Source organism: Polistes dominula, unplaced genomic scaffold, assembly GCF_049000335.1.
Source record: "Polistes dominula isolate Pdom_NZ unplaced genomic scaffold, Pdom_raw_medaka contig_16, whole genome shotgun sequence".
NCBI classification, from domain to species: Eukaryota; Metazoa; Arthropoda; class Insecta; order Hymenoptera; family Vespidae; genus Polistes; species Polistes dominula.
The window spans coordinates 148,956-162,481 of record NW_028301040.1 but is presented as its reverse complement, the minus strand read 5'-3'; the positions used below and the strand labels follow the sequence as shown (position 1 = coordinate 162,481).

The window sequence follows — 13,526 nt, the reverse complement described above, 5'->3', positions numbered from 1 at the left end:
ATTTCTATTCATGTGGATTCCTTTAGTCCAAACGTGAAACAAACAACGATTACATAAAAATCGGAATTTTTTGGCAAGAATAAAAAATAGAAAACCAAACAATCTAATTTAACTTAGTTAATTAGAAATCAAATTACCAATCATAAAAAAACACACACACACACACACAGTTTAAAATAACTTTGATCGCGCGATACGTCGTCGTAATCCCTATTCTTAACCCTTTGAGTACTATTATTCTTTTTTTCCATTTATTCAATCAACATAGTTCACATTAGGAACAAAAAAGTATCCTTCCGCTAGACGCGTGCTGTTCAACTGGATTGCTTTCTCCCAGGAGTATTCAACGCTCAAAGGGTTTTAACTAACAGTAAATGATCCGGAAGATCTACAAAGCATGACGAACAACCTCGAAGAAAAGTTAGCCAGTACGAGATATAGGACTAGGAATAATTAACAAGTTGCTTAAAGTTACGACGAGTGGTGCGAAACTCGTTAGGGTTGTTTGGAATGATCTTCCAAGAGCAAGCATGTTGGGTGAGCGTAACTCCAAGAGTTCATCGCTATCACCGCACAAAGACCACACACTCCTGCCGTTCCACTCTTCCTTCAACCATCTATCTCTCATTCTCATTCTCGTTGATGTTGTCCCTGTCGCTATTGCTGTCGCTGTCGCTGTCGCTGTTGTTCCCGTCGGTGGTCTACGGATGGCCTAGGTAATCGGTTTACGCTAGCCACCAAACGAGGATGTTAATTCGATCAGCAACGCAGAACAACATCAACTGGATATATAGTACCAACCTAAGAATATAAATCGATCTTTGACGTTTTTTCCAATCATTCCGATTCTAAAGAAGTTTTTACTTCAATTGTTTACAGTTTTATTTATTTTTTTCATCTTTCCTCTCTCTCTCGGACTTTTTTACTATTTTTTACTCTCAACCATCCCCCCACCGTTTCGTCGGAAAATCGTAAAAGCGAAATTGATTTATAACTCGGTAGAAAATCTTATTAAAATGGCGAGGAATGGAAAATGTAATGCGAAATAAACTCAATCCGTTCGTTGCAGCTACATCTTGTTCCTTTTTTTCCTTTTCCTTTTTCTTTTTCTTTTTCTTTTTTCTAACAACAAATTTGAAGTGAGCAAAGCTTTTGGTACTCCGCTCGGAACGTTTTTAAATTTATTTACCGTTTTTTTTTTCTCACTTTAATTGATGGGTCCTTCTATAAAAGGATTTCATGGAAAATTTGATTTAAACGGAGGACGACGACGACGACGATCGATTGATACGTTCGTTGTGCTTAATGAAATTATTGATCCTTCGACGTTGACGCCTGACGAAAGTCCTCAGAAAATTTGACTTTCCTTCCATCCAAACTCGATATTACCTATATTTCATGCTACGGCGTCGTTCGTAGAGAGAACACATCGGAGTGTCATCGTCTCGTTAAAATCAGCTAATTAAAAGATACTTTTGTAAGGTTCACATCTTTCTATTACAATATATAAAGGATAAAAGGATCAATTTGGATTTTTTCAGTATATTTTGACAATTTTTATGCTCCTATATCGTATTTTTAATCAATCTTTCGAATTTTTTCATCTGTCATCTGTGTATACGTGTTGCAGCGGATTTTGTTATAATTTTCTTTTTGTTACAGGTGATGAGCTTCGTTGGATTTAACAACAAACCTTTTCTATTCTCCTCCTGCTGTTTATAATATATGTATGTATAAATGCATTTCTGAAGGCACACATATAAACACAATATGAAATATATATATCTTAAAGTGGAATGCCCTATATACCTATATTATATTGCATATTTTTACATCTATCGGCTATTTGAGGAGAAGATTTGTTCTTGTTTTCTTGTTCGTAGACCTGTGTGTGTCCTTTGAAATAAAAAGAAAGAAAAAAATAGGACGAATCGATTATTCTAACAAATATTTGTACTAATTAAAACGACAACGATCAAAGTCCCGCGTATTCTTTTTATTCCAACTGGAAAATCAAATTTTTGTGTTAAGAACAAAATCTATGAATTATTATGAAATCGATATTTATCGTATCGAAAGAAATAAATGTTAAACGATGATTGTACGATGAAGAAACTTGTAGATTATTATCGTATTAGAAGCAGAACCTTGTAAAAAGTTATCTACGAATAGATTTCAAACTGAAAAGATTAAACTCAGCTGCATAAGTTAGTTTGACTCATTAAATGATACACCCGTTTCAAACCGGTCTAATGAAATAACTTTTGAACAATCTCATTGTTTTTTTGCTCTCTTCTTCTTCTTCTTCTTTTTTTTCCATCAATTTAAACTAACGACAAATTTAACTATTGCTTAAGACGATAAACGAGCAAATTAAAAACAGGATATTACTTCTTCTTCTGACTGACAGACAGACAGACAGGCAGACAGACATCAAAGATATATCCATTTTATTATTGAAAAAGTTTGATGAAAGTCTCTTAATTGACCATTTTAAATAATATATTAAATCAATTTGTACGTTCTTTTTTGGTTATCGATGAAAGTTTACACGAATTTATGAAATTCTTCTTCAAGAGATCCATCCGTAATATTAGAAAAATAATAAAAATGTTCTCTTCTTCTTTTTTTTTTTTTTTTTTTTTTTGAAAAAAAGTAGAACCGTGCGGTTAAGGAAAATATTTTGTCGAATCCACTTTCTGTTATTATTATTATTATTAAAAATAATGAAAAACCTAGTGGTTGACTTAACTTGGAGTAAAAGAGGGAGGCGTCTGCGCATTGACTAAGAAGGAAAACTATCCTCTCTCTCTGGTGGTGGTGGTGGTGGTGGAGGTGGTGGAGGTGATGGTGCTGGAGGATTCGTCGAGTTTGACCGAACGACGACAGTGTGCGAACCGCCAGCACGCGACGCGCTTATTTTCCTACAAATGAACGTACATTTGCTTTGCTTGTTTTCAGCAATGCTTCGATTAATAATTCTTACATCATAAAAGAAAATTATTCGACGAGAAGAGCAAGAATTAAAAAAAAAGCAAACTTCCAATTATAATAATAATAATAATAAAAAGGTTATATATATTTTTGTTTTGGTCATTACGCGATTAATGAGAAAATCATTGAAAAGTATGTAAAATATATGAATTTTGTAAGATATTTGAGTGAACATTGGAGAAAAAAACATTATTCATCGTTGTTATTATTTGTACACAGTAAGGACAAAATATATATATATATACATATGCGCTATCGCTATATATGCGGATGAAAATAAAAGTCTGTGGAATTGTGTGTGACATTCGTGTGCTGTTGGACACGACGACGAACATTGCAAAATCATTTTATAACGTAATTTCGCGCGTAAAAATTGCCCTTTCAATATTGAAATTTGAAATTTCAACGCGTCATTTATATTCGTGTGGAATACGTAGATCAAATTGAAATTGCTTTGAGGGAAATTGAAAATTGAAAAAGGAAATAACTACAAAAAATAAAAAAATAAAAAAATAAAAAAATAAAAGAGAAAATGCTTCAAATGAAGCGGAAATGTAATATTAATATAGGAAGGATACGGTACGTTTTATTTGTTGAAAAATTATTAAATAAAAGCAAACTCGCGTTACGTATATGTGTCAATATTTATATATCATCGCGTATTTAACACCGTTATTCGACTAAAGAGATTACAATACAACATTAAAATACGCCTAATTACAAATTTGGAAACATTTCAATTATCAATTGAAATTATGGACAAATATAGAAAAAGGGTAACGTAAAAGGTCAAAAGCTACGAATTTTCCCAAAGGTCTTTGATAGATTTAAAAACAATTTGGAATACTTCGAAAAGAGGATTCGGCGGCGACTGGAAAACTTTCCTATCGAGTTTTCCACAAGTTATCCGAAAGAATTTTCCGTCAGACTTCTTGGGAGTAGTAGAGGTAGGAGGTTTGGAAAGAAAAAAAAAAAAAAAAAAAAAAAAACACGAGAAAAAAATCTAATCTCGAGCAATATTCCCCTATCTACGTATAATCATTGAATATTGTAGCAATATTCAAAATTTGGTCAATAGTAGTATCGCCTAAAGTACTTATTTGACAATCATTTTCTCTACTTTTATTGTTATCACACACACGCATACACGCACACGCACACGCACACGCACACGCATGCACGCATATATTTGCAAACAGAATAAAAATAGTTCAAGTTTTGGATTTCATCGCAATTGTTGGAAAATGAAGGAAGTTGCATTATTACGAGTATCTTTTACATAGAAGACGACAGGGTGTACTCTGAAAAATGTATTTATTTTTATTTACGGTATATAAACTCGTTGAATAATCTCGTCTCGAGACTTTTTCTTCAGATAAAAGTTCATGAAGAAGGAAAAAAACAATTCACTCTCTCGAACAAACGACTAAGGACAACTTTGAAATTTCCTATTATACCTACGTACTTTACGTTATTATGAAGTTTTGTTTATTATTTTAATAACAATTATTTCAACGTAACTAAACTAACACGAAGATTTCATATTATCACATAGATAGGAGAGATTTATTTTCACTATCTGCCGTTTGAATTATCATTTCAATGGGTATTATTTTCTCTTGTAATCTTCTAATCCGTTATAAATCTGTTTAAAAATGTCATTTATCTCGCTTTCCTACAAAATTCCGGATTATATTTGTACCTCTTTATCTCTTTGTTTCATATAAAGATAGTTTACTTTACTTGTTGTACTAATTGTGCAAATGATTGGTCCCGTTTTCAACGTAACAAACAATATTACCGGATAAAAAAGAATGGATGAATGGATTTTCATATCACGTTTCTGCTCCTTCCCTTGTTCCCTCTCTTCTTTCATTGCATGGTATATCATAAATGCAACGTTTCAAATTCATATCGAAGGTGAACTTTTTTTTTTTGCTTTTATCGTATGGAAAGTGGAACATTTTTCTCATTACTTTACAATCCAATTGGCAATAGCATCTAACCCCTTTAATATAGTTTTCTTATTGCATATGCATATTATAACGATTTGGAAGTGTAGTTATAACTATGCATGAGAAAAGTTAACGATAATCACATAAAGCCTGTCAAGTTATGAAATATTAAATCACACATTAAGGGTAACATACCCGTTTCACGCGTTATACGTTGAACAAGTTTCTACATATCCATAATTAATTGCTGAAAACCACACGAGTACGCTAACGCACTACCATCCTCTTCAACATAATTTCATAACTATTTCTTAGTTAGTACAGAACTAACTATATATGATTTTTTTTTTTTTTTTTAAAGAAAGCATTAAAAAGAAACTCATTAAAAATCATTAAGATTTCATATCAACCAGGTGAGAGATGTTTTTCTTTCTCGGATAATAACAAATTCTTCCTCTATGTTTTCTCTTTCTCATCTTCCTTTTTCCTTTAAGCCCGCCTTCCTTTTATCCTATCATTCTATTTTACCATCCTCCTTTTTTCTTCACTCTGTCTCGTGCCCTATTCTACTTTCTTATTTTTTTTTTTTTTTATTATTGTTTGTTATTATTATTATTATTATTATTATTATTTTTCTCCATCCTTTCTCGCATAGTTTCCCCCCCCCCTTTTCAAGATACGAAAGAGCAATTGTCATAGAAACAAAATGTGGTGGAGGTGTATCGAGGAAGGGTGTGATATGTTAGTCATCAAATATTCTGTCGTTATTAATAATATTCTCGTTATTTCAAATTGTCTAAATATTATATTAACAAGCTTCGTATCGAACAAACTAGAAGTTTAAAAGAATCGATTTTTTGGAATCGATTTCATTTAATAATAAACTATGATCTGTACCTAGGTTGAGACTATGTAAATATACATTCGTCATAGAATATAACAAAATCCGATAGAATTCACGTATATTCTATAGCATATTTAAATGGAGAAGCCTATACACATAAATATTCAGATAATATTAACATATTCATAAGCCCACGTACCATCGGTTTCGATTATCCACAAAATGTCAGTTTAAATCCCTCAGTATAAACGTACAACTCTCGTGTGTGCCTTGTCTTTATAAATTGTCCTAAATATTTTTTCAATACGTTACAATATGACGGTATTTTTTGTGTTATCCAAAACTTCACGGGTAATGTCAAATATTGGAATTTATTGAAACGATCCAAACTGCTTTTCGATACATTCGTATATTCGATAAGAAAACAATGACGGCAATTGTTGTTGACCAAAAAATCGATAATATTATCGAGGCCAATATAAATTTAAAACCAAGCAGATTCGTAGGGACTCCATTCATTCATTGTTTTCACATTTCTCAATACTTTCGTTCATTTAATCTTCCCCTCTTCTTACTTTTTTGGGGTACCATACAAAGATACAATACAAAAGAATTGATATTGTGAGGTAGGTCAGGCGGTCGAGAGGTCTGCCCTAATATGAGACTTCGAACCTTCGAGTTCTCTGTCAACCCCAAGTACCTTAGCAGAAGTGTCACGTCCCCTAGTCCATTCCATACTAGTTTCAAAGACATTGTAATAAAACTATGACAGCATCTAAATCGTAATCGATCGAATCGATCAAGAAGGAATATTTGCATTCAACACCATTCAACACAACAATTTCATAATGGTCTCATTTGGCAGAACATTAATATATACGGTGGACTGTAAACGGGTAGCTCTCTAGTACTAGACAATGTCCTTTGATGTTGCATATATCTATGCATTGTAGAAGGCGTGAATACGGATCTGTATGTCTAGCTCTCGAATCGACAGAATGCGGATCAAAGGTATTGTCCAAATCCCGCAACTAGGGTGTCACGTTACGAGCCCTTTCAAAACTCTCTATAGCAAGATTCAGAAGTGGATCGAGGATGCTGAAATAGTTCCCTTTTCCAAATCGATAATATTCTTTGCTTCTATCTTCTTTCCATTCTCCATTTTATCCCATCTTTTTTTTCTACAAATGTAATATTGTCTAGGAGAATAATATGCCTAGGCAGTTTCATATTACATTTTAGCATTATTATGCAGATATATAGTTTGTTATTTGTTCATTTTTCACAAATATTTTCTCTCAACCATCCGCGTCTATATGCATTTTATCTTTAATTTTCATTTTTTGTTTTTTCGTTTTTTCGTTTTTTCGTTTTTACGATACTGTTACATAATATGCGAATTTCATTTCTTCGTTGCTTGAAACTTTGTAATATAGGAAAATAACGTAATGTAAATAAATATATATATATGTAACACATTACATTGCATTAAATTCATTGCTCGACGAAGCTATATCGTATATTTATATACGATATAGATAGTATATATAACTAAAGTAAAAGAACTACCGAGATCTCTTATTGTTACCAAAAGTTAACATCTTTTCAACTTCATTCATTTGAAATAACAAACTGAACAAACAGCGATACTTTGAGAGCTCTTCTTGTTCATATTTTAAAAGAACAATATTTTTTTTTTCTGTCCGATTCTCGATATTTAATTGATCGTTTCATCAAGATAATTGATGAAATATTAGTGTAAAAAATAAAAAAGGATATAAAAATAAACAGTGTCTCTAACGAGATTACCAAAGTTATATTCAGTCGAGCTATCAGAGTAGTTTAAGTTGTTGCAATTCAAAGGGAAAGGAATATATCCATTGGTGTGGTTTCTGTTTGCAGACGATGAAAATTCAAGGGGCAAACCCGAGTCGTCGAAAACACGACGACGACTGATTATGAAGTTTAGTCGCACGAGCCGTCATTTCTCTCGTCACCTCCTGTCGAATTCTCCCTCCGAGGCCCTTCATCTTCCTCACCTCCTAACCTTCCTACTAATAGGACTGACCTTCCTTCGTAGCGTTTTACCGTGCAATTGCGAAAAAACACAAAAACTTGTAATAAACGAGGATGACAAAATATTATATCCGAGAAAGGACGAATCCAATGAAAAAGAACAACAACAACAACAACAACAACAACAACAACAGTGGACAATTCCAAGAGAAAATGATAAAAACGTGTCTATCGTCGAGGAGATTTTCAGTAAACCGGAAGTTAATGATTCGATAGATGAATTGATCCGACGACAATTCGACGATATTTTCATGAATGATCTTTTATTAAAAGAAAACGATCTGAGTAGGAGAAGACAGAAAAGAAGGAAGAAAAATCGTACGATCGTAGGTACATCACGAAGGGAAGATATTTTAGTGGTAAATGACACGAATTCTTTAACGATTATTTGTGATAATACGACATTCATATGTGATACGAAAAAAGATGACGATACTAATCCGACGATACTTAATGAGACATCAGTAAAATGGATTACTCAAAATGTTAGTAAAGTTTTGGAGGAAGATGCACCGTTTCTTGGTTTTGAAGGCTCGCAAAAGTTTCCCGTTAAAGTGACACATAAACCACCGTTGGTAGTACCGCACCAGGAGAAATTTGATCGGCGTCATTTCGGTCCACCAAAAATTGACGTTCAAGAACCAACGGAGTCAGCAACGTCGATGGAACCACCTGATTTACCCAAAAGTCCAAGTAGAGATGTTCCTTTAAGACGTAAAACGGAAGAGATCGAAAGTTCCACAATGAAAGAGGAGGAGGAGGAGGAGGAGGAGGAGGAAAACATCTTTCAAATGTCTGAAATTTCATCAACGACACCAGACGTAACTTTGAATGTGGATATCGTTTCTACGATCAAATCTACGATATTCCCTATTTTGACGTCAACAAGTGCGATCGAAAAGGATCCCCCTTCTTCTCCTGCTCCTTCTCTTCGTGAGAACGTTGAACGTGTCGTCGATATCGAAGAAACGGTAACGAGGATAAAAGAGGAAGAGGATACTGTGACGGATACTGTGACGGATACGAGTGTCTTTGAGAAAATAAATGTTACGATCTTGGGACTGTTCGAGATGACACGAGGACACGAACCAAGATCCGAAGGACCTGCCGAATTTCAGGCTGCTAAATTGGCCGTTGATCGGATCAACGAGATGAACTTTCTGAAAAAATTTCACCTACGTCTCATCCACAACGACACTAAGGTAACAACAACGCTAGAAAAATCGTTCCAATTTCTTTTCTTTTCTTTTCTTTTCTTTTCTTTTCTTTTCTTTTGTAGATATTAATAGAAAATAAATTGTCCAAATCGTCGTGATAACATTGAAATTCTAGCAATTATTTTCTTTACGATAATATTTCTTACAATATGATTTCTCTAATTCATATATATTTCTAACAACGTTATAATATATTTGATGCATTCTTTGGTAACAATGCATTGACCGATCATGAAATAGATCTGCACAATGGTCTCGCACAGAATGAAGAATAATACGATGCACGCTCATTCATTCATTCATATACAATGAATGCTCGACATTGCTATGAGTTTCTAGTAGACCCTTTGACGAAACGAAAACCACCACCATCCTTTCCTTTCACTTCGTTTATATAAGTAAGTTAGTGCATGTACACATTATATACATTTGTATAGCAGAAATTGTATACAAAAAAAAAATGTATAATAATTGAAAAACAAGTAGCGTAATTACGTGACTTGAAATTTCATACGAGCTTTATTCCCTAAACAATTATCCATTAACGAATAGTTTGCACACACACGGAGCTATTTTGATTATACACAATATATGTGATATGATTAATCTCATAACTCACTTCCACCTTGCTTTAATTTATATGACCACGAAAAAAAATGCAAGGTGGAAGTTTAATCGATAATTCAATAAATGGATATAAATTTTCTAATATCGATTGGATTGAGCGTAGAAAATGAAAGAATGTACGCAATCAAACGCGTTGATTAAAGTTAGATACTTTGATTAATTTTAGCTTTATATTATGTCCATTTGAAAGAGCAAAATATATGCCATATTGTATGGCATTAAAAAAGCAGCACACGATAAATCGTCGATAAAACGTCGATAAAACGTCGATAAAAGTCAACTTTCATTTGGCGACACTATTAACATTCCACATAGGACAAGTTTCGGAATCTGACAAAGTATCTATCCGTCAATTTTATTCGGTTCGGTCCGATCGGAACTTGTTGCACCCCCTGTCAAAGGTCTCTCGACAATTTCTTCTATTTTTCTCAAGCGAATTTTTCTTTTCTTTACCTTGTTTCCTGGCTCTTGCTATTCTGAAAAAAAAAAAAAAAAAAAAAAAACAAATGTCTTTTAAATTGCAATCGAAATGGGTTCCGCCGTGGCAACAACACTTTTTTACGATTATTGACGATTATTGACTTGTTAAAAGATTTTTAACTCCCACATTCCATCCACCTTTTGAATTTTCCCTTGGTTCTATAAACACCATCATTTCCAGACATTATCGTTGTAACCGTATTCATGATTTTGCATAATAATAACAGATTCGTTTTAGTTTACGCTTTTATGCATTACAAATATGTTCGTGCGTGATAATAACATATTATAATTTTAAAGTGCTCATATATAGGTAATATATTGAAATTGATGTCATTTTGAAGCTAATCGAGCGATATAATATTAATAATATAATATTTATAAAATTGTAATATCATAATTAATGACAAACATAGAGAAAGAATTTCATTTTTCTATAGAAAAATAAATATGATAATGTATAAAAGTAACACTAATGATTTCGTTAGAAATCCACGACAGTTGTATAATACTTCATAAAATGACGTATGTACTCGTTCTGTACAGTAATTATCGCATAATGAATCTCTTACTCTTCCATTTAATGAATCCAAATGTTTCTTTTTTGCAAATAATAAATTAACACGAAGATTAGGAAAATGTTCTCCTTGAGTAATACGAAAGCACTATGACTAGCAATATTTTGGTTATTTTGAATAATTGACAACAACAACAACAACAACAACAGCAACAACAAAATGTGTGTGAAAAAATTAAATTGTAAAAAGTAGCAATCGTAAATGAATAATATTAAAAATTAGTATGTATGAAGGAAAACGTAACTAATGACATAGAACTACTCACACGGAAGCGTAAACGAGCTTTATTAATAAAACGACTTCCATCAAAATCAGGATGGTGGTAAGCGCGGGATCAAAGGAATTTTCCTCATCCCTTAAGTTACCTCGACGTTTAACGTCACAAATTCATAATAAGAGTCAATTTGGATGCTTAGAGAAATTTCATTAAATCTTTCCCTCTATCTTGTAGAATTCTTCCTTAAAGTGGTCAAATTTTCATTTTAAAATTACCAACAAATTCATCTTCCTTGGATGAAAAAAAAAACGATAAAATGTAAAAGTACGTCTGATCATTTCCTGAGTTCGATGCAATCGTGCACCATTGACCCCCCTAGGTCTGTCGAAAACCTCATTAAACGAGTAATCGAAGTACCACGTGGCTTTTATACGCGTTTGCCCGAAGCAACCATGTATATATATATATACGTATATATATGTATATACGTGTATGTGTGAACCGTTTACATCGGTTGTGTTACAAACCATGCCGCAAGCAATTGTATAATTTAACCAATCCTCCGCCGAACGAAACTCCATAAAAGCTTTGCCTTATACGATTGAGAAAGTATTTCGAGTGCGACTAAATTGAAATTCGAGTTGTGTCTTTCAATAGTCGTAGAAAAGGTGCACACAGCCTTGCGTATAACACGAACCTTTCCTTTCAATTCCCTTTACTCTATACTTTTATCAATTCTTTCATATTACTTTATGTAAATAAATGATATTCAAATGTGTTCCGATAGCAATATCTATCTATTTTACACAATACTGTTGTATTAATTCTCATAAAACTTAGTTTTTCGAAGGTTTCACTTCTAACACGTGTGATCTGCCCACATGATATGTTTTTTTTATTTTTTTTTTTATGAAATGCTTTCTTTCTTTTCTAAATTTGATTAGAAATTCAGGAAAATTCGACGAAATAATCTTGAATAAAAGAAAAGTAGGATTAGAAAGAGAAAGAGGAGGAAGAGAAAATTTCGTTCGACGAGCGTTGAGATTGAAATGGGTGGTTACTGTTTCGAAAAGTGAATTATCGTGGAAAGCACAGCGTGTTCGGTATTATTCGATTAAACTGGAATTGAGTTAGAAGGGGTAACAAGTGAAACCGTGGGTATAACACAACATCTCCACGTCCTATAATATATTTTATATTAATTTTTTATTTTATTGTATTTTATTGTATTTTATTGTATTTTTCATTAATATTGATGTCCAGCAAAAAGGAAATAATACGAAGACGATTAGAAAAAGTTAACGACTAAGGAAAGAAGTCGTGCATTCACCGGACGCATCTACATATTTTAATTAAATGAAAACGTTCGCACGTGGGAGCACGATTCCGTTCCAGAAAACGAACCGAAACTAATTTGCACTTGTTCGTTCAAGGACCAAAATCAATGTAGATATTAGTTTGACAATTAATCGCACGTAATTGGCCTTGACAAAAGGCCAATTATTAATAATTTCGTAAAAATCATTTACGTTTCTACGTTGAAATATTATTTTCAATAATAATTGAATAATGACGAATCGACTTAATTATCGATGACAAAAAATCCAACATGAGTTACGACCAACTTATTGTTAGAAAACTTTTTTCTTCGAATTCGGCGGCCCTTTTGCAAGCTCTCTCTCTCTCTCCCTCAGCTTTTTCGCAAAAGTGTGTAAAAAAACGCGTGATCGATGACACGGTTTTTCATGACATACAAAACGCTTTTCCACTTGCTCGTAGCCGTAGTAGAGTCTTCATGTTTTGCGCATATTTACATAACGCTAAAGCGCGTATTCTTTTTTAAAACACGCGTAAAAGAGAGAGAAAGAGAGAGAGAGAGAGAGAGAGATCAAAAGCTAGATTGTACTTTCTATTTAAATGTATACATACATTTGTTCTTACACTTTTTTCTGTGTAATCTTTTCTTTACCTTTTTTGTTTCTTTTAGTTGTAGTAGTTTAGTTTTTAGCAAATCGTATCGCGTGTCATCGTAGAAAATCTATTTTACACTAGTATAGTTTATATAGTATCGCGTCACACGTATCATTATCGATGCTTCAATAAGTTCAGTTCAACTGATGTATTAACATTTAATTAGGTAGCTTCCACGCAAGTTCACCTACGTAGATAATTCGTGACGTGCTCAGGAAATAATGAATCCTTTGTATGCTTACTAATTAGACGAAAAGTCATAATAATGAAGGAACGACGATGAGGAATGTGGTGGCTGATTTAGAAATTATTCAAATGTTATCACAGTCGGTCGTAGAAATTGTCTTTTATCTGTAGAACCTTTTTGAAGAATTATTGTCGAATTAAAGATTATAAATAATCACACAAAAAAAAAGAAGAAGAAGAAGAAGAAGAAGAAGAAAAAAACAAAATGAAGGGTCAAGTTTAGGTGGTAACACATTTAACTGTGGATAGATAGAATTTAGATTAATTGCTAACTGTCCCAACGTGATTTCCTTTCTTGACATGATTCATTTTGAATCATCT

General features: G+C 32.9%; 1 protein-coding gene across 7 annotated transcripts in view; it reads left to right on the top strand.

Annotated features, from left to right (window-relative positions):
* Positions 1–13,526, top strand: part of GABA-B-R3 (gamma-aminobutyric acid type B receptor subunit 3) — a 48,068-nt gene that overhangs the window by 6,853 nt on the left and 27,689 nt on the right. For 2 of the 7 annotated variants that reach the window (XM_015329243.2, XM_015329249.2), the window contains exons 1-2: positions 2,876–3,212; positions 7,696–9,071. In XM_015329243.2, the coding sequence (XP_015184729.2) occupies positions 3,140–3,212; positions 7,696–9,071 (1,449 nt within the window). In that variant the 5' untranslated portion in view covers positions 2,876–3,139. Of the gene's footprint in view, positions 1–1,662; positions 1,728–2,875; positions 3,574–3,625; positions 3,942–7,695; positions 9,072–13,526 lie in introns of those variants that run through there. The other 5 variants (XM_015329246.2, XM_015329247.2, XM_015329242.2 and 2 more) reach the window with 5 other exon arrangements.